Source organism: Capricornis sumatraensis, chromosome 4 (assembly GCF_032405125.1).
Source record: "Capricornis sumatraensis isolate serow.1 chromosome 4, serow.2, whole genome shotgun sequence".
In the NCBI taxonomy this organism is placed as follows: Eukaryota; Metazoa; Chordata; class Mammalia; order Artiodactyla; family Bovidae; genus Capricornis; species Capricornis sumatraensis.
The window spans coordinates 29473791-29499899 of NC_091072.1; the positions used below are offsets into that span (position 1 = coordinate 29473791).

The 26109-nt window shown below is 38.0% G+C and overlaps 1 protein-coding gene across 7 annotated transcripts in view; it reads left to right on the plus strand.

The window, feature by feature from the left end:
* Positions 1–26109, plus strand: part of SORBS2 (sorbin and SH3 domain containing 2) — a 212567-nt gene that overhangs the window by 163120 nt on the left and 23338 nt on the right. For 4 of the 7 annotated variants that reach the window (XM_068970137.1, XM_068970138.1, XM_068970139.1 and 1 more), the window contains 7 exons: positions 2781–2968; positions 5276–6856; positions 9058–9146; positions 10520–10566; positions 22144–22258; positions 23047–23175; positions 24803–25006. In XM_068970137.1, the coding sequence (XP_068826238.1) occupies positions 2781–2968; positions 5276–6856; positions 9058–9146; positions 10520–10566; positions 22144–22258; positions 23047–23175; positions 24803–25006 (2353 nt within the window). The remainder of the gene's footprint in view (positions 1–2780; positions 2969–5275; positions 6857–9057; positions 9147–10519; positions 10567–22143; positions 22259–23046; positions 23176–24802; positions 25007–26109) is intronic. The other 3 variants (XM_068970143.1, XM_068970142.1, XM_068970144.1) reach the window with 1 other exon arrangement.

Here is a 26109-nt window from a genome sequence, read left to right on the forward strand (position 1 = left end):
GATAATTTTTTTATCCTTCATCTTTATTTTAAGCACCATAATTCATGAAATTGTTTTGTTTCTGCATCATTTTATATGAGGAAATATTCAAGAATGTATAAAATTTAAGTGAAATAATTCTAGGTCACTTTACAGGCCGAGAAACTCTTGCCTTTCCTGTCTCCTCCATACTCAAGTTGTCTTCTCCTTAGATAAGGATTATAAACATCTAATTTTTAATACTGTTAGATGATATGATGATGATACATTTTTTAAAACTGTAGTAAATTATAAACGATTTTATAAATTATGTTCTGCATATATTTGTTCATTATACTCTGACCACACATTTCAAAATACCATGGAGTCGTTGCGTGTGACTCCATGGACTGTAGCCTACCAGGCTCCCTTGTCCATGGGATTTCCCAGGCAAGAGCACTGGAGCAGGTTGCCATTTCCTTCTCCAGGGGATCTTTCCAACCCAAAGATCAAACGCACATCTCCTGTGTCTACTACATTGTCAGGCATGTTCTTTACCACTGAGCCACCAGGGGAGGCCTAGAAATACTGTTACAACTGATAAATGAGGACTTACCATATACCAGGCATTCTAAGTACATAAAATATACTCAAGCCTTAATTATGAATTAAGTACTGTTATCTACATTTTATCTCTAGCAAATGGAAACTTAGGCTTCATAACATGCCAGGTTTACACAGTCAGCAAGGGACAAAGTATAACTGAACCCAAATTACCTGTAGGTCCTAACTGCCCTAAGAGACCACCAAGGCAAGTTCTGTTTGTAGGCCTTCAATATCTCACTTACCTTAAAGTGCTACAGAACTTCAGACACAGTTCAGTGACAATACTGAAAAATGCAGACTCCCAGCCCTATCATATCATCAGCAACAAATAGTTAACAATAATTTGCCCTTCTGCAAATTGCTATCAACATAAATGAAAAACTTGGTAAACTGGATCCTTTGTCCATTGGTTTCACGAGTGCCATTTAACAGCATTAAGGTCACTAAGAAAAGAGCCCACCAAACCCCTCCTTTTACATCTTGTGCGACTATGTATGCACCTGGAATATTTGAATTTTAGAGCTCTAATCTGACTTCAATAAAGACACACAGACCCTGACAAGATAATAACAGAAGATGGGCATCCTCTTTGGAAGAATGCAGACAAATTCCGAGGTCTGGCTCCACCTCTATGCGTGCATAGTCTGTAGGTTCCATTTATTTGTAAAACACTGAAATACTTCATAGGTTACTGTGCCTGCATGCTGTATAAGACAATAATGTCAGTAAAGTAAATAGCATACTTTGGCCATAGGACCTGTTGTACTGCTGCTGCTGCTGCTGTTGGTGGAATTTCATCTAATGATTTGACAGACAGCATGCTACATGATGTATATATTCATTCATTCATGTTTGTTTTAAATGATGCTATACTCAGAACCATGATAAAAAAAATTCCCCTGCCCTTACAGACTATCAACATCTTTTAACACAACTAAGTGAAAGGACTCTAAATAGTTTATTTGATGACCAGATTATTGGTTATTCATTAATTAAATGTTGGAATTGCAGTGTAAGATTTTTAAAGCTAAGATGATTAGGAAAAGCCTTATGGAAAGCTTGAAGTAAGAGAAATTGGTCTTATCAGATTTCTTCCTTTCCAATCATCTCTTCCATTTTGGCATCCCTCCTCTGGATGTATTCATGTCGGCGCAACTCCTCTATATAGAGAAAAGATGTATGGTGCAAATCATAGCACTGAATTGTCAGTAACAAAAAAACTACCCTAATAGGAGAATTTTTACTTTAAATGGTGATTATAAACTTATGTTCATACAAAAACCTGTACATGGATTTTACAGTAGCTTTATTCATAATCGCCAAAATGTGGAAGCGACCAAGGTATCCTTCAATAGGAGAATGGATAAACAATGGTACATCCATATAATGGAATATTATTCAATGATATGAAGAAATGAGCTATCCAGCAATGAAAGGACATGGAGCTACCTTAAGAGCACACTGCTAAATGAAACAAGCTAATCTGAAAACATTATATACTTTTGATTCCAGCTACATGACATTCTGGGAAAGGGAAAACTAGAAACAATAAAAAGATCAGTGGCCACCAGGTGTCATAGGGAGGCAGGGATGAAGGGGTTGAGCCCAGGGGATTTTTATGGTAATGACACTACTTTATATGATACAAAAGTGAGGGATGTATGTATGTGTGTATGTCGTCATACGTTTGTCAAACCCATAGGCTGTTCAACAGAAAACATGGACCCTAATGTAAACTATGGGCTTCAATTACATTTAATAATAAGATACTGATATGATTCATCAACTGCAAGAAACAAAAGATGATAATAACAGGCGAAACCGTGTGCAAGAGAAAGGGAATACATGGGAACTCTCTGTACTTTCCAATCAATTTTTCTATAAACATAAAACTGCTCTGAAAAATAAAGTCTAGGAAGTCCTAACCACAGCAATCAAACAAAACAAAAAAAAAAAAAGAAAAGAAAGAAAAGATATCCAAATGGTAAAGGAAGAAATGAATCTGTCACTCTTTGCAGATGAACCTGTTAATTTTCAAAGAGGTGACTGTAAAGAAATAGTTTTTTATATTAAGGAATGAATTCCTAAAAATGCAATTTGGGGGATGAAGGGTGAGAGTCATTCTGTGGCCACCTCCAGCACCTTCCACTAGTCTTTCTGGTTCACATTTGAATCCCTGCAACACCAGCCAAACTGAAGCCGGTTCCTTCTTGCAGTTCTGCAAGCATGGCCAGCGACTTTAGGAAAAGGCGGAGGAGCGAGCCTGCGGTAGGGCAGCCCAGGGGCCTGGGGGACCCAAGTGCAAGGAGCACTAGCCCAGGCCGAGCAGACCTCCCGGGATCAAGCACCACCCTGACAAAGTCCTTCATTAGTTCTTCTCCTTCTTCTCCGTCAAGAGCAAAAGGTGAGCGGCGATAAATGGCATGTAAATAATTTACTAGTTCAAGTTTTACCCTTGGGAGAACTGGTCCAATGATGACCACCCAGAGATGGTTAGGGTTGGTATTTTAATAAAATATAGTTTCAAAACCATAGCTTTCCTTACACACAGACTAAGTCAGGACGATGAACCTTCTGAATGACTTAAAGGACTCTGACTCTCATCTGTTAATGCTTTCTTGTCTCCAAATATATCATGTGTGTTATTTGGAACAAATTTAAAGTATCAAAAAATGTATGGTCAGGCTATTAAAAGATTATAAACATTTGCATACTGTCAAAATTTTCTAATGTTACTACAACTAGTAAAATTAATCAGAGTTATAGAATAGAAATTAGTAGTAAGCAACAGAGAGCATTGTTGCCTAAAACATAAATTGTGTTGGTTTTTTTAAAATTATTTAATTCTAGACAAAAGTTTTTCTAACCTATGAAAGTTGTTTCTTTAATCACTTGGTTTATATTTTAGTCAGTATTCATACATACAGTAGAATATCCATGTTCTGTATGTAACATAGTGTTCAATTCACAACAGTCCATTATTGTGAAGTTTGTTTATCAACAAGTCATTTTTCTATATGGCCTGTCTCCTCTCTGGAAGTTTAGTGAGTTGTGTTGAAAAGGAGCAGTCACTACTTCAAATCTCTGTTTAGTTACATATTACTGCAGCTGTAACAAGAATAGTCCCAAAACAGAAACCCAGGATTGAACCAGCATCCATAGGTACCTACGATTTGGGGACCCAAGGTCTTTTCCAACTCTCTAGGGTTGAAACAGAAGACAGAAGCAATTTGAAGTGTGGAAGAAAGTGAGCTGTAAATGAAGTTTCCATAAAGTAGCAGAGATTCAGCTACACATACCAAAGGCAGGCACTGAAAGTGCTGCCACATAAAAGTAAAGCTAAGAGTTAGCTGGTTTGTGAGAAAGGATTTTTGGTTCTGATGATTGGGCTCTGGAGAGGCAGGAGGTGCTAGCTCTTGTCCATGACCTAGTAAAGCTGTACTTGCTGGAAGATTCAGATTCCAGCATTCAGAGGGAGGAAGTCCCTTTCAATACACCATTCCTCAATTATCAGAAGCACGCTTACCAGATTCTACTGATTTATACAAACAAATATCCTAAAGAAACCAATAGGTCATGAAATGCCATTGACTCACTATGCTTGGATCCCTCCAAAAAGTTAAAAGGATTCTTTCTGATTACTTCAGATCTTTGCTTTTATCCTAGGGGGGCTGTTAACTTCCTTTCCCAAATACTACATAGCTACTTAATGTATTTATGTACTTTTGAAGAATTTGGGGAAGGCAGGAGCTCTCAACAGAGGTATTTTCTTCCACTGGGCTTATTTTTAAGAACATCAGATGTAATGTGGTCTGTCATTTATTAATTAGATCAGCAACACAAAACAAAAGACTATTTCCATAAGTACTATTTCCATCAGGGTTAGCTCTACATTATTATACTGCAAATGATTTTTTAAAAAGACCTTTCCTGGAAACAAGCAAATGCATTTACCTCTGATCAAAGTTTCATAATATATCCAGTTATCCTTATGGGAACCTGCTAATAAGAGGTTGAAGGTAGAGAAATCAAAGAGGTAAATTCGTTTGTTTAAAAAGGTGCTAGTTGGTTTATTTCTTTCTTCTTTTTTTTTGGTTTATTTCTTAGAAAAATATTAGCAGCAGTAGTTCACAGCAACTGAACTTAATTTTGCAATTCTGGAAAATATTCTGTCTTATAGCTTTTTCTATATAATGCCCATGAAAAATTATTTGATATCATTATTGGTGTATTAATTAAATGTAAATGTATAAGTTACTCTTTACATCCGTATTATTATAAATCAAATAAGACTCAAATTCTGATCCTATTAAGATGATTAAATCTATAATATTTTTGGTATTAATTACAAAACCTTTAAATCACTACCAGGTCATGCTATTGGCTTACAAGGTACTATTAGATTTTTGACATACCATATTCGCAGAAAGATGGATGAAGTATGCAATGGAAATAAATATATTTAGCAATACCAGTTACTTTTCATACACAGTTTGGTTAACTATTGTCTGCAAAGCTATGCTTATTGCTTTAGAATTAGACTTTTTTCTCTAAGTTAAAGCTACATCTATGACGTTCGGTGTCTGGATTGAACCCCACTAACTGCTTTCTCTTTGCTGTGCTGTCTGATGCTAACTGACATGCTGTCCTCTTTACGAGCCTTTTAACTTCTCCAACGTCTCTCTTCCACCACGCTGCCTTGGACTAAAAGGTGGGGACGATAGCCAAACGTGTCCGTCCCTTTGCAGTTTCTCAGGGCTCAATGGCCACCCCTCCCACGAGTTAGATTACTGTAATACATACAGACAGCATCTGGATGTCCCACAAGACTCGCAGAGGGCCATTACTTTCAAAAACGGCTGGCAGATGGCCCGGCAAAATGCAGAGGTATGGAGCAGCACTGAAGAAACCGTCTCCCCCAAAATCAAATCCCGTAGTTGCGACGACCTTTTAAATGATGACTGCGACAGCTTGCCTGACCCGAAAACCAAGTCGGAAAGTATGGGTTCTCTGTTATGCGAGGAGGACCCCAAGGAGAGCTGCCCCGTGACGTGGGCTTCCCCCTACATCCAGGAGGGCCGCAGTAACGGCAGGTCAAGGCTCCGACACAGGTCGGCCCACGACGCCCCGGGCTTCCTAAAGATGTACAAGAAAATGCACCGCATCAACCGCAAGGATCTGATGAACTCCGAGGTCATCTGCTCCGTCAAGTCGAGAATAATGCAGTATGAGAAGGAACAGCAACACAAAGGGCTGCTCCACGGATGGAGCCAGTCCTCCACGGAGGAGGTGCCCAGGGACATGGTTCCCACCCGCATTTCTGAATTTGAAAAGCTGATTCAGAAGTCGAAGTCCATGCCGAATTTGGGAGATGAAATGTTATCTCCGGTAACCCTAGAGCCGCAACAGAATGGTTTATGTCCCCAAAGGCGGTTTTCCATTGAGTCTTTGCTGGAGGAAGAGAATCAAGGTAGACACCCTTCTCAGGTACCGCGAAGCTACAAGTCTAAAGCCCTGGTGCCCATCCACATTGAAGTCACCAGTGACGATCAACCAAGAACCCACGTGGAGTTTTCTGATAGTGACCAGGACGGAGTTGTGTCTGACCACAGTGATTACATTCACGTTGAAGGATCGTCCTTTTGCAGCGAGAGTGATTTTGATCACTTCTCTTTCACATCCTCTGAGAGTTTCTATGGATCCAGCCACCATCATCACCACCATCACCACCACCATCACCGGCACCTCATCAGCTCCTGCAAAGGTAGATGCCCTGCCTCCTACACTCGATTTACCACGATGTTAAAACACGAAAGAGCCAAACACGAAAACATTGATGAGCCCAGAAGACAAGAAATGGACCCTGGCCTTTCTAAATTGGCATTTCTAGTCAGTCCCGTGCCTTTCCGGAGGAAAAAAAATTCAACTCCCAAAAAACAGATGGAAAAGGCAAAATGTAAGACATCTGTGTTTGAGGCTCTGGACTCTGCCCTTAAAGACATTTGTGATCAAATTAAGGCCGAAAAGAGAAGGGGAAGTTTGCCAGACAACAGTATATTGCACCGTCTTATCAGTGAACTGCTGCCAGATATTCCTGAAAGGAATTCATCGCTCAAAGCCCTAAAAAGGAGCCCCATGCACCAGCCTTTTCACCCACTGCCTCAAGAAGGTGCTATTCATTGTCCATCGTACCAGAACGATTGTGGGAGAATGCCTCGCAGTGCCTCCTTCCAAGACGACACCAACAACAACTACCACCACCAAGACCACACCAGTGCACTGCACCTCCAAGGTGGACCAACTTTTCTTTCCTTTTCCTTGTGGTTCACATACACACCCTCCAGTTCTTTCATGCTTCATCCCTACATCTCATCATTCTTGAGCAGTGACCTCCTGAATTCATTATGTGTTGTGAAGCAAATGCTTGTTGTACAAACATCTTACCAAATAGTTCTCATTTGTTCCTGGGATATGTGGACTTGATGTGTGGCTTAAAGTGATCACAAAAATTTACTCATTCAGAATCAAAAGGAATAAACAGTTTTGCAGCTTGTTGTTGGGGTTGAGATAACTGTTACATAGAAATGACAAATTAAACTTATTTTACCAGTTTATAAGAATTTCAAGACAAATCATAATTGAATATCAGTATCCTTAAGAAACTGACAACTTTGCATTAACTTTTTTTGTTGTGTAAAATGAATCAAAATCACTAGTTTAACATCTTTTCCTTGATTCTATTAACTTTCTAGTCATTCGCCCAATAAATAAATTTGCTTACATTCTATATAGAAGATAAAAAATTAGCACACTTAGGAAGCAAAACAAAAATATGTAATGTAGTAATTGACGGGCAATTAACAGATTAAATAGGACTTGTTTAATAACTTTCTTCTTTTAAAAGATACAACTGATAAAATTTTTGTGAATATATCTTTAAGCTGTATATGTAAAAGTCATATTTCCATCAGTCATTTATTCATTTTCTCTTCCTCTCCATTATTTAACTTATTTTCTACTTCTGCTAAAACAATCCTGTACTGACATTTGAATTAGATTATTTAGGATAAAAGTGACTCTCAACTTCATTTTCATAGATTTCTTAAAGTGGAACACAAGGACAAATACAGAGGACATCTTTTCAGGTATACATTACTGGAAAACACAGGATGTTTGATATTTTTATCCAATCCTTTTCATTAATGCTTAAAGTGCATTTGTTTACTGTGTAAACTTTAAAAAGCTGGAATGAATTTTCCAGGCTGAAACTTGGATTGTTCACAGAATTTTTTATGCACCAGACATTCCAAAGTGCTTTACACACATTTTCTATGTAACACGGCATAAACCTAGATGATAGATATTATTGTAAGCACTGTTTTACAGATGAGGAAATTAATACACAAAGAGGACAAGAAATCTGACCAAAGTCACACAATGAGTAGGTAGCAGAAACAAGATTCAAATTCATGCAATTCAGAATTTGAGCACAGAATGTATAACCCAACTGTTAGTAACTATTGCACAAATTTTCTTATCTTATTAGTATTTGTTTGTTTTCATTTATACCATATGACATGCTTCAAAAACAGTAAATTTACATTTTTAAAATCAAAGTCAACAGTTTGAAATTTTCACTGATTGAGACATGTCATAATGGAATGTTTTCATAAATTAGCTACCTTTTCCAGTTATTCAATATCATTTACATTTCCATTTATAAAAGCATAAGATAGATACTTGCATCTTTATTTTATAATGCAATTAACTGTGTATATTTTGTTTTAAAGCAAACAAAAACAATGCAACAGTTCATAAGCCATTGGCTACCAGTACGACACTTTCTGTTTAGAAAACTTTTATCCTTTTGTTTCTTGGGATAAATATTCACTTTCTAATAAGATAGTTGGAACACAAAGGAAGCAAATAGATGATGGCCTATTAAGCCTTAAGCCTTAAGATGTCATCTTCAGACTCAGTAAGTCATTAAACACAGAGAGAGAGAAGAAAATGGTCACAATGTAGTTCTGCCATCATATTTTTTTGTTTTTCATTACTGCATCCTTAAATTGTTCCATAACATGCTTCAGTTTTTATAAACGGTTGCTCCCGTCTTCATCTTCTATAGGCTCTATCATAGTAATTATAAACTGGTGGCAAAAAGAACAGCAAGTATTACATCTTTGAGATGAAAAATCCCTGTAACTTTGAATTACCTATAGTTGGTGCTGCAGCATAATTATATCAGCAGTGTAACAATTAAACCTTTATATTTATAATACTTCTGAAATCTTGGATTCTTTTCCTCTAAAAGTGCTCTCTTTTGTGTCTTATATCACATCTTTGTAATTACCTATGAGTTTTAGGCCTGTGTTTTCCATTGTGGTGTCTTTCCACATTTGAAGGGGAATATAGTTGCCACCAGGGAAAATGGCTAATCAAGTCTGCTTTTGATTATGTGGATACTCACTCTGGCCCTGTCCTTTCCAACAGAACATGAGTCCCCTAGGAGTTACTCGGCCACACTGACTGATCTTGGAAGGACCGCACCCAGGGAAAGAAGAGGAACTCCAGAAAAAGAGGTAGTCTGCTTAGTGGCACTTGAGTTTTTTTCAACAATATACTTGAGAAAGCATTTGCCAGCTGAAGTTAGTGTAAAACCAGTTAAGAGCCCTGATTAAAAACATTAAAGTGTTGATGGAGAAACTAGAAATTAGTTTTCCCTGGAGCCCAAGCAAAAGATTTGAAGCCATGGCATTCTAACCTGAGCAGCACGTCTCCCCCAGTTGTAGTCCAGTTTTGAGAGTGACTCTCTGAGTCTTGACCTGACCTATAGATTAATAGCTTTGTCTGAAACAGTCTTGAGCTGGGCCACCCCTTGGAGGAAGAAAGCTTTCCCTATCGAGATTTCTGGCCCAGCGATGAAGGGGACGGTCCTATCAGCTGTGCTGCAAATCAATACAAATTCCATGGAAATAATTTTTGCTGCCCTGCTTTTATTGGGGAGGATCCCTGAAAAAAACCCCGCTGTTTCTGGGAACCCCCAGCCTGCTGGCTCTTGTCCGTGGTCCTGAGCCAGGACTGACAGTCTGGCTTTTACTATCTTGGAGCCATGAAGGTTTGATAAAAACAGAAGGCTAGACCTGGACTGTCAGCCACTCCAGAAAGTTCTCTACCAGTGTCTAACACAGTCCAGTGCCTGTGGATCCAGGATCCAAAGCCAGGAATGATCCAGGATGCCCAAAGTCCACCAGAGTCTCAGGGAAAGAGCGGTGAGAGGATGGTTGGCATCAGAAAGGAAGAGCTCAGGTATGTAGCTACAGGTGCGCCAGGCAGATCTGTGGGCCCCAGAGCTCGAGTGTGGGCTCGTGTCGAATCTGGTCAGGACTCAAAGACGAGCAGCTGGTTTACTGGGTGCTGAAGCGTTCCTGAACTCCCCAGGGAATACAAAATGACCAAGTCCATGCTTTTGGCCACTAACTAGCCTCTCCATGATAACTAGGCTATATTTCTTTGCTACTATGTTAACAAGTGTTTGGTAAAAGGAGTAATGACTTCCTTCGTGACTTTTTCCAGTCCTTTAATTATGGCTCAGAAGCTGTGTCAATACTTAGGACACAGAACAATTGATCTTCCACAGTTATCCGAGGAAAAGCCAAAATTATACATAGGACCAAATCCTCTGCAGGCATTTTATTCCCCTTTCATGGCATACATTTACCTTAGTCCCTAAGATGAAATGTGATATTCAATAATTATGGTGAATAGGTCATCTGTTATAGTTTAACTATCTAAAAAGAACCAATTGATTTGCTTATAAATTGCATATATGATTTACATTGTATATGTTTAATCAATCCTTCAAGTTTCATTTCTCTTTAATTCATATGAAACTGATTTTTTAATAGGAAATCCAAAATTTTAAGTTAGCATCAACCATTTCCTTCCTTTTCAGAAACTGCCTGCAAAAGCTGTTTACGATTTTAAGGCTCAGACATCCAAGTAAGTATAAGCATTCATCATATGATTTAAGTTGACTTTACATACATAAATAATACTTTAAAAGACAAATATTGCACTGTGATGTTTTACAAATAAGACCTAGTTCCCAATTCAGCAATCAACTCTAATTAAATGGTTCCTTTTGAGTTAATTGGGATGTGGGCGTAATTTTATTTTCATATTGAGTTTCATTGAGAAACATTGAGTTTTAAATTACACTAAATATGTTCGAGCACAATGAGTTCAAAAGGATACGAAAAACAAAATGAAATTAGGATCTTTGTTTCTAGAATTTTCATGTCAAGAATGAAGTAAAAATAAAGTGTTGGGGAGTAATTAACACTTAGAGAATTTGATAACATTTATTTATCCAACTATATCAAGGATAGTTTGTGGTTAAAGACTATAACTGTGTACAAAGACTCCAATAGTAAAAATCTCCATTTCTCAATACTCAGAGCTTAAAGACTCTGAGTACATTTTTATCCTGTGCCATTTTTTTTTTTTCAAGAGGTTAACATTTTACCTATTTATTTGGCCACAGTGAGGGTCATGTGGGATCTTAGTTCCTCAACCAAGGATCCAACCTTTCACCCTCCACAGTGGAAGCATGGAGATGGAGTCTTAACCACTGGACTCCCAGGGAATTCCCTATTCTGTGGTCTTTAATGTTGGTGTTTTCACAACACAAATTGTGTGGGAATTTTTCACTTTTTTTTTTTTTTAGGAACTTGTTCATCAGATCGGCACATGGTTAGGGACAGCTAATAGTAAGCACATGAGGAGGTTTAAATAGGAGCAAGACTTCCAGCTCTGTTAGGGTCCATGTCACATGCCTAACTTAAGAAACTTTGGTCTCCAATAGAATTCAAGATACTGGCATTAAATTACACTACATCGTTTAGATGGAATATATATAATAGCCAAAGCATTTGTTCATAGAAATGCATATTATATAAATTAATAGTTAAAGAATCCATCTCTGGCAGAAGACATATAAACAATAAAACCACTCAAAATTTGGGAATGAATAAGAAAATGCTATTTAGAGGTGAAAATGTTGAACATGACTTAAATCTGGGGTTAAAAAAAATTCCGAAAGAAAGCTTACAACCTTTTTTTCGATGAGAGAAGTAACATCTGCCCTGTTTCCACTGCTATTCTTCGGATGTAGTGTGATCACTCATACAAGGCATGTCAGTTTTATAAAATAATGATTTAAAACGTGTAAGTTTCATTGCTTCTTTATGACAACCAAATGTGTCCTTAGATGTGTGAAGCCCTGAGGAATGACAGGATGTATAACATATGCTAAGGGCTCAGAAGCTTTTTGAGAAATCTTCACTAGAAACAAGCATCGAAAGACAGATGAGGTGCAATGCAGAGGAAAGGCGTTTGTGGTGTCGATTGTGTCAGTGGATTTCACCTGCTCCAGGTGCCAAGCCCCTCACCCTCCTCCATGGCCATGTCCCCATGAATGTGTGAGCGTGGCAAAGGTTCGGAGAAACCCACTCTCCCACACACTGCCCACGGGAGTGTATATGACACAGTTGTTCTCAAGGGCACCTGCACTACCCCCACTTTCACAAGGTCTTCCTCAACCAACGAAATCTAATTGTATTATACACCTTTAGAGAAGTGGAGTGAGTAATTGCCCATGGAAGCCATCCCATAACTTTCAGTTCAGTTCAGTCTTTCAGTCGTGTCTAACTCTTTGCAATCCCCTGCACTGCAGCACTCCAGGCCTCCCTGTCCATCACCAACTCGGAGGTTACTGAAACTCAGATCTATTGAGTTGGTGATGCCAACCAACCATCTCATCCTCTGTTGTCCCCTTCTCCCCCTGCCTTCAATCCTTCCCAGCATCAGGGTCTTTTCAAATGAGTCAGTTCTTCACATCAGGTGGCCAAAGTGTTGGAGTTTCAGCTTCAACATCAGTCCTTCCAGTGAATATTCAGGACTGATTTCCTTTAGAATGGACTGGTTGGATCTCCTTGCAGTCCAAGGGACTCTCAAGAGTCTTCTCCAACACCACAGTTCAAAAGCATCAATTCTTCAGCACTCAGCTTTCTTTATAGTCCAACTCTCACATCCATACATGACTACTGGAAAAATCATAGCCTTGACTAGATGTACCTTTGTTGGCAAAGTAATGTTTCTGCTTTTTAATATGCTGTCTAGGTTGGTCATAACTTTCCTTCCAAGGAGTAAGCATCTTTTAATTTCACGGCTGCAGTCATCATCTGCCGTGATTTTGGAGCCCAAGAAAATAAAGCCTTTCACTGTTTCCACTGTTCCCCATCTATGTCCCCATCTGGTCCCATGATGTGATGGGACCAGATGCCATGATCTTAGTTTTCTGAATGTTGAGTTTTAAGTCAACTTTTTTCACTCTCCTCTGTCACTTTCATCAAGAGGCTCTTTAGTTCTCCTTCGCTTTCTGCCATAAGTGTCGTATCATCTGCATATCTGAGGTTATTGATATTTCTCCCAGCAATCTTGATTCCAGCTTGTGTTTCTTCCAGTCCAGCATTTCTCATGATGTACTCTGCATATAAGTTAAATAAGCAGGGTGACAATATACAGCATTGACATACTCCTTTTCCTATTTGGAACCAGTCTGTTGTTCCATGTCCAGTTCTAACTGTTGCTTCTTGACCTGCATACGAGGCAGGTCAAGTGGTCTGGTATTCCCATCTCTTTAAAAATTTTCCACAGTTTGTTGTGGTCCACACAATCAAAGGCTTTGGCATAGTCAATAAAGCAGAAGTAGATATTTTTCTAGAATTCGCTTGCTTTTTCAATGATCCAACGGATGTTGGCAAGTTGATCTCTGGTTCCTCTGCCTTTTCTAAATCCAGCTTGAACATCTGGAAGTTCATGATTCACATACTGTTGAAGCCTGGCTTGGAGAATTTTGAGCATTGCTTTACTAGTGTGTGAGATAAGTGCAACTGTGCAGTAGTTTGAGCATTCTTTGGCATTGCCTTTCTTTTGAATTGAAATGAAAACTGACCTTTTTCAGTCCTGTGGCCACTGCTGAGTGTTCCAAATTTGCTGGCATGTTAAGTGTAGCACTTTCACAGCATCATCTTTTAGGATTTGAAATAGCTCAACTAGAATTTCATCACCTCCACTAACTTTGTTTGTAGTGATGCTTCCTAAGGCCCACTTGACTTCACATTCCAGAATGTCTGGATCTCACCATCATGATTCTCTGGGTTGTAAAGATCTTTTTTGTATAGTTCTTCTGTATATTCTTGCCACCTCTTCTTAAGGTGGCATATCTTCACCATATCTTCTGCTTCTGTTAGGTCCATACCATTTCTGTCCTTTATTGAGCCCATCTCTGCATGAAATGTTCCCTTGGTATCTCTAATTTTCTTGAAGAGATCCTTAGACTTTCCCATTCTTTAGTAAGAAAAAAAAAATTGTTTCCCTCATAGTATCAATAAATTTACCTGATTGCAGCTTAATCACCTTCCTCTCTTTCTATACTCAGGAAATGTAAAAGAGTGGTTATGCATCACCCCCAATGTAGTTACATACTTGACACCAAAATTATGGTTGTGGATGACTCATACAGCTTGAAAAAAAAGGCTCACACATCCAGACAGCTCTGAAAGTTTCAGGAGGACTGGCCACATTGTGAAGTCATTTCAACCATGAGCTAGATGTGAGGATTAGCAGACATCTGGCCCAGAGGTCCTTGAAATCTAGTCCTATCCAAACTATCCATGAGTGTATTTGTCCATGCCAAATGGTTTTGGACAGGAGCACGTATCAAGGACCTTTTGGCAGAAACCAAATGTCTTACAGACATTCTGGGCAGGATAAAATGTCCTGCAAGAAATGTGAGTACTTCTTGTGCCTAACATCTTAACAAACAAGAGACAGATATTTGTTTGAAATAATTATCTGTTTTAAATGCTTTTTTTTTTTTTTACTGAATACATAATGTCTAGATTGTTAACTAGGAAAAAGAGATAAAATGCTATTCCCAAAGGTTGTCAATGGCCACTATTCAAAGGTGGTGGGGGTTGGGGGTGGAATAAACTTATCAAAATGAGACTTCTAGGAAGATGAGCCTCCCATGCCATGAGAACAAGCCCTGAGCCTTTGGAGCAGGAGCACTGATTCCAAGACCCTAGACTACCAGAGAACTAACCATAGGGAATATCAAATAGTGAGAACTCACGCAAAGGAAACCACTTGGATACAAGACCCGGCATCACCCAAACACCAGTAGCACTCTGTCCAGGACACCTCATCTAAACAACAAACAAAAATACAAACCCAATCATCAGCAGACAAGATTACTACCTCACTCAGTGTTGCCCATCAGAGGAAAAACAAACAAAAACTCAGCACAAATCTCACCCTATAGGAAGAGTGAGATACTTACACAAACCACTGGACAAAACTTAGGAGGGTAGAAACCAAAAGGAAGAAAGAATTCAACCGTGAAGCCTGGGAAAAGGAGACCTCAAATGCAGTGTTTAAAAAAATAATGAAAAGGCAGAGAAATACTACACAAATGAAGGAACAAACTAGAAACACAAGTCTAAATAAATGAAGAGGAAATAGGCAAGCTACCTGAAAATGAATTCAGAATAATGACAGTAAAGATGATCAAAAACCTTGAGAACAAAATGTAGGAAATGCAAGAATCAATTAACAAAGACCTAGAAGAATTAAAGAATAAACATACAGAGACAAACAACACAATTACTGAAATTAAAAAATACTGTAAAAGGAATCAACAGCAGAATATCTGAAGCAGAAGAACAAATCAGTGAGCTGGAAGATAAAATGGTAGAAGTAACTTCTGAAGAGCAGAATAAAGTAAAAAGAATAAAAAGAACTGAGGATAGTCTCAGAGACCTTGGGATAATATCAAATGCACCAACATTCAAATTATATGGGTCCCAGAAGAAGAAGAGAAAAAGAAAGGGCATGAGAAAATTTTTGAAGAGATTATAGTTGAAAATTTCCCCAACATGGAAAAGGCAATAGTCAATCAAGTCCAAGAGGCACAAAGATTCTCATACAGGATAAACCCAAGGAGAAACACACTAAGACACATACTAATCAAATTAACAAAGAGTAAACACAAAGAAAGAATATTAAAAGCAGCAAAGGAGAAGCAACAGGTAACATACAAGGGAAATGCCATACACTTAACAGCTGATCTTTCAGCAGAAACTCTGCAGGCCAGAAGGGAATGGCAGGATGTATTTAAAGTACTGAAAGGGAAAAATCTACAACCAAGAATACTGTACCTGGCAAGGATCTCATTCAAAATTGATGGAGAAATAAAAAGCTTTTCCAACCAGCAAAAGTTAAGAGAATTCAGTACCACCAAACCAGATTTACAACAAATGTTAAAGAGACTTACATAGTCAAGAAATACAACAGATGAAAAAATATCTACAAAAATCAACCCCAAACAATTAAGAAAATGGCAATAGGAACATATATATCAATAATTACTTTAAATGTAAATGAATTAAATGCTCCAACCAAAAGACACAAACTGGTTGAATGGATACAAAAACGAGATCCATATATATGCTGTCTAAGAGAAACCCACTTCAGACTTAAAGACACATATAGACTGAAAATGAGAGGATGGGAAAGTATATTCCATACAAATGGGAAGCAAAAGAAAGCTGGAGTAGCAATCCTCATATCAGACAAAATAGACCTTAAAGAATATTACAAGAGATAAGGAAGGACACTACATAATGATCAAAGGATCAATCCAAAAGGAAGACATAACAATTGTAAATATCTATGCAACCTACATAGGAGCACCTCAATACATAAGACAAACACTAACAGACATAAAAGGAGAAGTTGACAGTAACACAATAATAGTAGGAGACTTTAACACCCCCCACTCACACCAATGGACAGATCATCAAAACAGAAAATTAATAAAGAAACACAAGTCTTAAATGATACATTAGATGAGATGGATCTCATTGATATCTTCAGGACATTCCATCCAAATGCAGAAGAATATACCTTCTTCTCAAGTGCACAGGGAATATTCTCCAGGATAGACCACATCTTGGGTCACAAATCAAACCTCAGTAAATTTAAGAAAATTGAAATCATGTCAAGAATCTTCTCTAACCACAATGCTATGAGACTAGATATCAATTACAAGAAAAAACCTGTAAGAAACACAAACACATGGAGATTAAACAACACGTTTCTACATAACCAATAGGTTACTGAAGAAATCAAAAGGGAAATCAAAAAATTTCTAGAAACAAATGACAATGGAAACACAACTCAAAACCTATGGGATGTCCCAAAAGCATTATAAGAGGGAAGTTTATAGCAATACGATCCTACCTCAAGACACAAGAAAAACAACCTCACTTTACACCTAAAACAACTGGAAAAGAAGAATAAAAAATCCCCAAAATTAGCAAAAGGAAAGAAATCATAAAGATCTGAGCAGAAATAAATAAAAAATAAATGAAAGAAACAATAGTAAAGATTAATAAAACTAAAAGCTGGTTCTTTGAGAAGATAAACAAAATTGACAAAACTTTAGCCAGACTCATCAAGAAAAAAAGAGAGAAGAATCAAATCAACAGAATTAGAAATGAAAAAGGAGAGGTTACAACAGACAATGCAGAAATACAAAGGACTTTAAGAGACTATTATGAACAAGTATATGGCAATAAAATGGATAACCTGGAAGAAATGTACAGATTGTTATAAAAGTTCAATGTTCCAAGACTGAACCAAGAAGAAATAGAAATTATGAACAACCCAATTACAAGCTCTGAAATTGAGGCTGTGATCAAAAATCTCCCAAAAAACAAAAGCCCAGGACCAGATGGCTTCACAGGAGAAGTCTATCAAACCGTTAGAGAAGAGCTAATGCTTATCCTTCTAAAACTCTTTCAAAAAATTGTAGAGGAAGGAACACTTCCAAATTCATTCCATGAGGCCACCATCACCCTGATACCAAAACCAGACAAAGACAACACAGAAAAAGAAAACTACAGGCCAATATCACTGATGAACACAGATGCGAAAATCCTCAACAAAATTTTAGCAAACAGAATTCAGCAACATATCAAAAAGCTCATACTCCATGATCTAGTTGGGTTTATTCCAGGAATGCAAAGATTCTTCAATATACACAAACAAATCAATATGATACACTATATTAAACTGAAAAATAAAAATCATATGATCATCTCAATAGATGCAGAAAAGACTTCGATGAAATTTAGCACCCATTTATGATTAAAACTGTTCAAAAAATGGGCATAGAAGGAACCTACCTCAACATAGTAAAGACCATAGGCCTACAGCAAACATTATTCTCAATGGCAAAAAACTGAAAGCACTCCTCCTAAAATCAGGAACAAGACAAGGGTGTCCACTTTCACCACTATTATTCAACATAGTTCTGGAGGTCCTAGCTACAGCAATCAGAGAAGAAGAAGAAATAAAAAGGAATCCAGATTAGAAAAGAAGTAAAGCTCTCACTGTTTGCAGATGACATGATACTGTACATAGAAAACCCTAAAGATAGTATCAGAAAATTACTATTAGTGAATTTAGCAAAGTTGCAAGATATAAAATCAATACACAGAAATCACTTGTATTTCTATATACTAACAATGAAAAATCAAAAAGAAATTAAGAGATCAATCCCATTCACCACTGCAACAAAAATAATTAAGCATCTAGGAATAAACTTACCTAAGGAGACAAAAGAACTGTACACAGAAAATTATAAGATGCTAATGAAAGAAATCAAAGACAACATAAACAGGTGAAGAGGTATTCCATGTTCCTGGGTAGGAAGAATCAATATTGTGAAAATGACTATACTACCAAATGCAATCTATAGATTCAATGTGACCCCTATCAAATTACCAGTGGCATTTTTCACAGAACTAGAACAAAAAAATTTCACAATTCATATGGAAACACAAAAGACCCCAAATAGCCAAAGCAGTCTTGAGAAAGAAGAATGGAGCTGAAGGAATCAACCCTCTTGACTTCATATTATACTACAAAGCTACAGTCATTAAGACAGTATGGTACTGGCAAAAAAAAAAAAAAACAGAAATGTAGACCAATGGAACAAGATAGAAAGCCCCAAAATAAACCCATGTGCCTATGGGTACCTTATTTTTCACAAAGGAGGCAAGAATATACAAAGGGGCAAAGACAGCCTCTTCAATAAATGGTGCTGGAAAAACAGGACAGCTACATGTAAACGAATGAAATTAGAACACTTCCTAACACCATACACAAAGATAAACTCAAAATAGACCAAAGACCTAAATGTAAGACCAGAAACTATAAAGCTCTTAGAGGAAAACATAGGCAGAACATTTGATGACATAAATCAAAGCAAGATCCTCTATGACCCACCTCTTAGAGTAACAGAAATAAAAACAAACAAGTGAGACCTGATTACACTTAGAAGCTGTTGCACCGCAAAGGAAATGATAAGCAAGGTGAAAAGACAACCCTCAGAATGGGAGAAAATAATAGCAAATGAAACAACTGACAAAGCATTAATTTCATAAATATACAAGCAGCTCATACAACTCAATGGCAGAAAAACAAACAACCCAATCAAAAAGTGGGAAAAAGACCTAAACAGACATTTCTCCAAAGAAGACATACAGATGGCTAACAAACACTTGAAAAGATGCTCAACATTGCTCATTATTAGAGAAATGCAAATCAAAGCTACAATGAGATATCACCTCACACTGGTCAGAAAGGCCATCATCAAAAAGTATACAAACAATAGATGCTGGAGAGGGTGTGGAGAAAAGAGAATGCTCTTGCACTGTTGGTGGGAATGTAAACTGATACAGCCACTATGGAAGACTGTATGGAGATTCCTTTAAAAACTAGGAATAAAGCCACCATATGACCCAGAAATCCCACTCCTAGGCATATACCCTGAGGAAACCAAAATTGAAAAAAACACATGTATCCCGTTGTTCATTGCAGTACGATTTACAATAGCTAGAACATGGAAGCAACCTAGATGTCCATCAACAGATGAATGGATAAAGAAGTGATGGTACATATACACAATGGAATATTACTCAGCCATAAAAAGGAACACATTTGAGTCAGTTCTGATGAGGTAGATGAACCTAGAACCTATTATACAGAGTGAAGTGAGTCAGAAAAAGAAAGATAAATATTGTATTCTAACACACATAGACTGGTAGGCTGCAGTCCATGGGGTCGCTAAGAGTCGGACATGACTGAGCTACTTCACTTTCCCTTTTCACTTTCATGCACTGGAGAAGGAAATGGCAACCCACTCCAGTGTTCTTGCCTAGAGAATCCCAGGGACAGGGGAGCCTGGTGGGCTGCCGTCTACGGGGTTGCACAGAGTCAGACACGACTGAAGCGACTCAACAGCAGCAGCAGCAGCAGCAACACATATATATGGAATCTAGAAAAATGGTACTGAAAAACTTATTTACAGGGCAGCAATGGAGAAACAGACATAGAGAATAGACTTATGGACATGGGGAGAGGGAAGGAGAGGGTGAGCTGTATGGAAAGAGTAACATGGAAACTTACATTACCGTGTGTAAAATAGTAGCCAATGGGAATTTGCTGTATGGCTCAGGAAACTCAAACAGGGGCTCTGTGTCAACCTAGAAGGGTGGGATGTGGTGGGGGGAGATGGGAGGGAGGTTCAAAAGGGAAGAGAATATGTATAACTATGGATGATTCATGTTGAGGTTTGACAGAAAACAACAAAATTCTGTAAAGCAATTATCCTTCAAGAAAAAAATTAAAAAATGAGACTTCTAGAAATTCTAGCTCCAAGATGAGATGAACATAATTTTGAAAACTGAAAAGTGAGACCAGTGTCCTTTTTTCCATGATGACTTGAAAAATTTAAGTACAAGTCTTCACACATAGAAAAGATATCTTTTCATATTAAAAAAAAAAAAAGATTAGCTGTCTCTTAACTACTCTTTTTTAAAGCTAAGCTTTCTGATCTCATTTCCAGATACAAAATGTACTTAGTATAAATAAAACTGTTGGATTATAAACATGAAAATACTTAGGTTTTTATTTTCTATATTAGCCACATGCATAATGAGGGAAGAAGTACTGTGCTTGAATGTAAGGCTCTGTGAATCTTCTTTGCTTTTAGGGTTACTGAAAGTTTAACACACTTGCATTGTGAAGGTTTTAGCACTTCTAAATGTGTGATAATTCTTTTTACTATGCAACTTTTTTCAATTAATTCTTTTAATCAGTGCAAAATATTCTACATTTACTATAAACCTCTCTGCATTATATACTCTGCACACATAAATGCTCCAACTCAAGATCCTGAACCAAACAACGCAGAAGATTTGGGAGTGGGAAGGCAGATGTGTGGGACTGTGGGGCTCTTGACAAAAGATCTGAAATAAGTACCCTTCAACGAGAGATAATTGTGGAGGCAAAATAACACAGAGACACAATCACCTGGGAGATGAAGCCATGAAAACTAAAGCAGTGAGGGTGAGACTTTAGGCATGAATTATTCATGATGAGTAATGTCTTTATAACTTAAAATTAAACACCCCAGTCTACCTACTGTCTCCTTAGAAACAGCCAAAATGGAAAAGCATACTTAGTTTCTTGAAATTATTTTTATATTTAGAAAACAAAAAATATAAAGGAGGGCACAAGCAATCTGGGCTTGTCTTCGCACTTGAAACAAGTTTATCTTTGTGACCATAGTTCATAACACTTTACTGCATATTTGAAAGTTTCTAATAAATCTGAAAAGTTCTCATCATGAGAAAAAAACTGATAACTATACGGGTGACTGTTAACTTATTGTGGTGGTGATTTTGAAATATATACAAATATTATGTTGTACATCCAAAACGAACATAATGTTCCACATCAATTATATTCCACTTTTTAAAAATGTTTCTCATTGTGCCTCATTGAAAAATCAAAGTATAAAATCTTTTCTGCTTCACAAGATAAAATCATTATCAAGATACTCTACTTAAATGCCTGTCAACCAGCTTCAAGGAACCACAAATAAAATTTTTTCTCATGTCGGCACTTGTGTGCTAAGGCGAAATGATATTGGACTCCTCATTGTAAGCTTGAGCTTACAGGAGGAGACAAAGAGAGAGAGAGAGAGGTAACTAACTAGCTAACTAACTTCAGGACAAATAAAAATCAGTGCAGAATGAACCCAGCATTATGGCAAGCGTCACAACTCTTCTCCCATAAACCAAAGACAAGATGGCAATCGTCTGTCCCCACCTTTGAATTTCATATTAATCTGCCTGTGATTTAAATCAGTCATGATGTTTATATTTGCTCTTTTTCAATCATTTCTAAAGTGATAATGTTTCAAATGAATTCTAAAAATCTTTCAAGGAGCATCCTTAGCTAACTGGGCTCAACAGATTTTTTTTTTTAATACTCGAAGTACATTAACCAGCCAAATGCAGATCCAGTGAGAATGCTGATCTGAAGAATAACTGCTGTACATCACAGAAAAAAAAAAACATTTAAATGTATCTCTTCCAGGGAGCTGTCGTTTAAGAAAGGAGATACTGTCTACATCCTCAGGAAAATTGACCAAAACTGGTATGAGGGAGAGCATCACGGGAGAGTGGGCATTTTCCCAATCTCATATGTAGAGGTAAGCCCTTCCCCTTCCCCACTATGTGATTATTGTTTCTAGAGTCACCATGGGTCAAGAATAGATAACTGCTTTGCAAATAAGTTCATCTGTACCGTTGTTCTAGACTCCACAGTTATGAGTTAATATATGATATCTGTTTTTCTCTTTCTTACCTCACTCTGTATGACCATCTCTAGGACCATCCACGTCTCCACAAATGACCAGTTTCATTCATTTTTGTGGCTGAGTAATATTCCATTATACATGCACCACATGTTCTTTATCCATTCCTCTGCTGATGGACATTTAAGTTGTTTCCATGTCCTGGCTATTGTAAATAGTATTGCTATGAATATTAGGGTGCACGTATCCTTTTGAATTATGGTTTTCTCTGGGTATATCACCAGGACTGGGATTGCTGGGTCATATGCTAGTTCTATTTTTCATTTTTGAAGGAACCTCCGTACTGTTTTCCATAGTGGCTGTATCAATTTACACTCCCACCAGCGAGGGGTGGGGAATGGCGTGGGAGGAATTGGGAAATTGGGATTGACACACATACACTATTGATACTATGTATAAAATAGATAACTAATGAGACCTTACTGTACAGCAGAGGGAACCCTACTTTGAGCTCTTTGGTGCCCTGATTGGTAAGGAAGTCCAAAAGAGAGGGGATATACGTATACATACAGCTGATTTGTTTTGCTGTACGGCAGAAACTAACACAACGTTGTAAAGCAACTATACACCAATAAAATTTTAAAAAGAAAACAAAGAATAAAGAGAACTGTTCTCCTTTGTAGAAACTCACACCTCCTGAAAAAGCACAGCCTGCAAGACCACCTCCCCCAGCCCAGCCTGGTGAAATCGGAGAAGCTATCGCCAAATATAATTTCAGTGCTGACACCAATGTGGAGCTATCGCTGAGAAAGGTAAGCGGCTTTCTTCCTTGGTGCATTTGAAAGGCTGCATAGTTTCAAAACTAAGACAGGTCATCTTCTTCCTTCGACAATTTTTGCATCTTCCTCATTTTCTGCAAAGGACCCTGTAAGGCTGCCCTGAGTCACTGCTACCTACCTCTCCTGTGCGCTTCCTGATGAGGTCATTGTGAGATACAAAGCTTTGCAGAGAGACTTTTCCTCTGGGAGAGCTCCAAATTGTCTCCCAGGGGTGCCTTGGGCTAAATATCAGGAGCTGTACAAGTGAAAACATCAAAAGAAAATAGCACCATGGACAGAGGAGCCTGGTAGGCTACAGTCTATGGGGTCTTGAAGAGTTGGACACGACTGAGCGACTTCACTTTCACTTTTCACTTCCATGCACTAGAGAAGGAAATGGCAACCCACTCCAGTGTTCTTGCCTGGAGAATCCCAGGGACGGGGGAGCCTAGTGGGCTGCCGTCCATGGGGTCGCACAGAGTCGGACACAACTGAAGCGACTTAGCAGCAGCAGCAGCAGCACACTTCAAAATATTGTTCTTCTGCTGCCTTGTTATTCAAAGGTTATATCAAACAGAGTTTTGTAGCATTGGCTTGATCCTTCAAGTCACAGAAATAGTGACTGTAGAAAGTCCTGCTGCTGCTACTGCTAAGTCGCTTCAGTCATGTCCGACTCTGTCCGACCCCATAGACGGCAGCCCACCAGGCTGCCCCGTCCCTGGGATTCTCCAGGCAAGAACACTGGAGTGGGTTGCCACTTCCTTCTCCAATGCATGAAAGTGAAAAGTGAAAGTGAAGTTGTTCAGTTGTGTCCGACTCTTCGCGACCCCATGGACTGCAGCCCACCGGGGTCCTCCGTCCATGGGGTTTTCCAGGCAAGAGTACTGGAGTGGGTCGCCATTGCCTTCTCCTGTAGAAGGTCCTAGCATTGCCAAAGCCAGGGGTTTTATGAAAAACATTACTGACCACTATGGCATGGCCACCCACCAGTCAGAATGGATGCTGGTATTACACCGTCTTGATGCAGACCAAATGGACGTGAGTCCTGGCCACAGCTATGCATTATTTAGGATGCTAGCTATGCCCCATCCTGTTAGCTTTTACTCTTTCGTTACTATGCAGCGCATTAGATAAAGAAGAAAAATGGTGCACTGTCCAACTTCATCCCTTCCAGAGGCTGCTTTCTGTAACCCTTTTCAGACACACCGTCACCGCAATCTCTGGTGCACATTCTGAAGTTCTGCCCACTGCAGCTCATCCCCTTGAGTCTGTCAGTGATCAGAGGATGGTCTTGTCACCGACACACTGCAGGTTAAACTACTGCACTTTCTGAAATAACTCACACATGACATTTCCCACAGGGCCAATCTGAACATGTGTAAAGCCCAAGTATCCTTAGGAAAGATTCTAATAAATGGATGATTACACTGTATATATGTTGATGACCTATAATTTAGGAGTGAGCTCTGGAGGCTTTAGTTGCATTCTCCTAACAAAAACAAAACGCTCAAAGTATAAGACTTTCCCAGGTGGAAAACTGTTATTAAAAAACACTGACAATTATAACTTTTTATGTTATTGCATGTCTATTTCTGACGTATTTTCCTATTATTCATTACAGGGAGATAGAATTATTCTTCTTAAAAGAGTTGATCAAAACTGGTATGAAGGTAAAATTCCAGGAACCAACAGACAAGGCATCTTCCCTGTTTCCTATGTAGAAGTTGTCAAGAAGAATACAACCAAAGGTGCTGAGGACTATCCCGAACTTCCAATACCCCACAGCTATTCCAGTGATAGGATCCACAGCTTAAGTTCAAATAAGGTAAGAAGACATTCTAGCATATTAGTATAATACTTGGGAACTCAGAGTAAGATAATTGGTACATATTAGGGGATTAGACTACAACATCGTATCTATGGCAAAATGAAAGATTTACATGTTGCATTTCTAAGTGTGAGTGCCAGGTCAAGTCAGTGTAATTTAGTTTTTCTTATGGGTGCTAGCATAATGGTTTAAGCTACACAAAGGGAAATGACATAAAGAATCTACTATCTTAAGAGAAGAATTTTCTTTTAGAGGGCTAAGGCTGTGCATTTTATTTATTCTACTTTTCTTTGAAGACTGGGTTTATGAGCAATTACTCTCAATCCTTTAGCATTGGAGAGTGAAAACAGTTTAATACTTGCTAATTTTGACTAGTAACGAAATTTTCCACAATCTTCTTTAGTATATATACTTCGCTAGCAGAGCTCAGCATTTAGATAGCAATATCCTTCCTTTGGTAGTTCCTACTAAAGAAAAAAACCTTCATCTCTGTATTAAGTATCTGTCTTATCTAGCATTCAGTCATCTTAACAAAACTCCTGGGTAAATTTCAAAGTGACCATCCTTTCAAATAAAAGGTTATAAGAAAGAATCAGAAGAAATTTTTCCATGAAGTCTTAATAAATATTGGCAATGTAGTAGTTTAGATCACAATGTTTTGATCTTTGTTGTGAATATGATTTAAATGTATTTTCAATTTCCTAGGTTTTTCTTAGGATATCATATTCTACATTTTATAAGTAGAGATATGTACAAATTTCACTAATAACTAATTAGTCTTTTATTCTCACTGCTGGGGAAAAACACATTAAAAAGCTTATGTCCATAAATTTCAAAAAAATATTTAACAGTTCACCAACTGGAGTCTATACTATGATGTCACCGGATCATTTTCAGAAAAAAAAAAAAAAAAAACTGTAATGTACTTCTAAACAAGGACACCCCAAATAAACTAAATGTTAAATATCCTATTTTCTAACTGATCTTGGTAAATAGAGAAGGGAATTCATTGTGATTTATGAATCACTCCAATCACATTTCTTTAGACATACTATCTTTATTTAGGAGAGGTTCAAATGTAAGTTGGTATTATTTCTGAT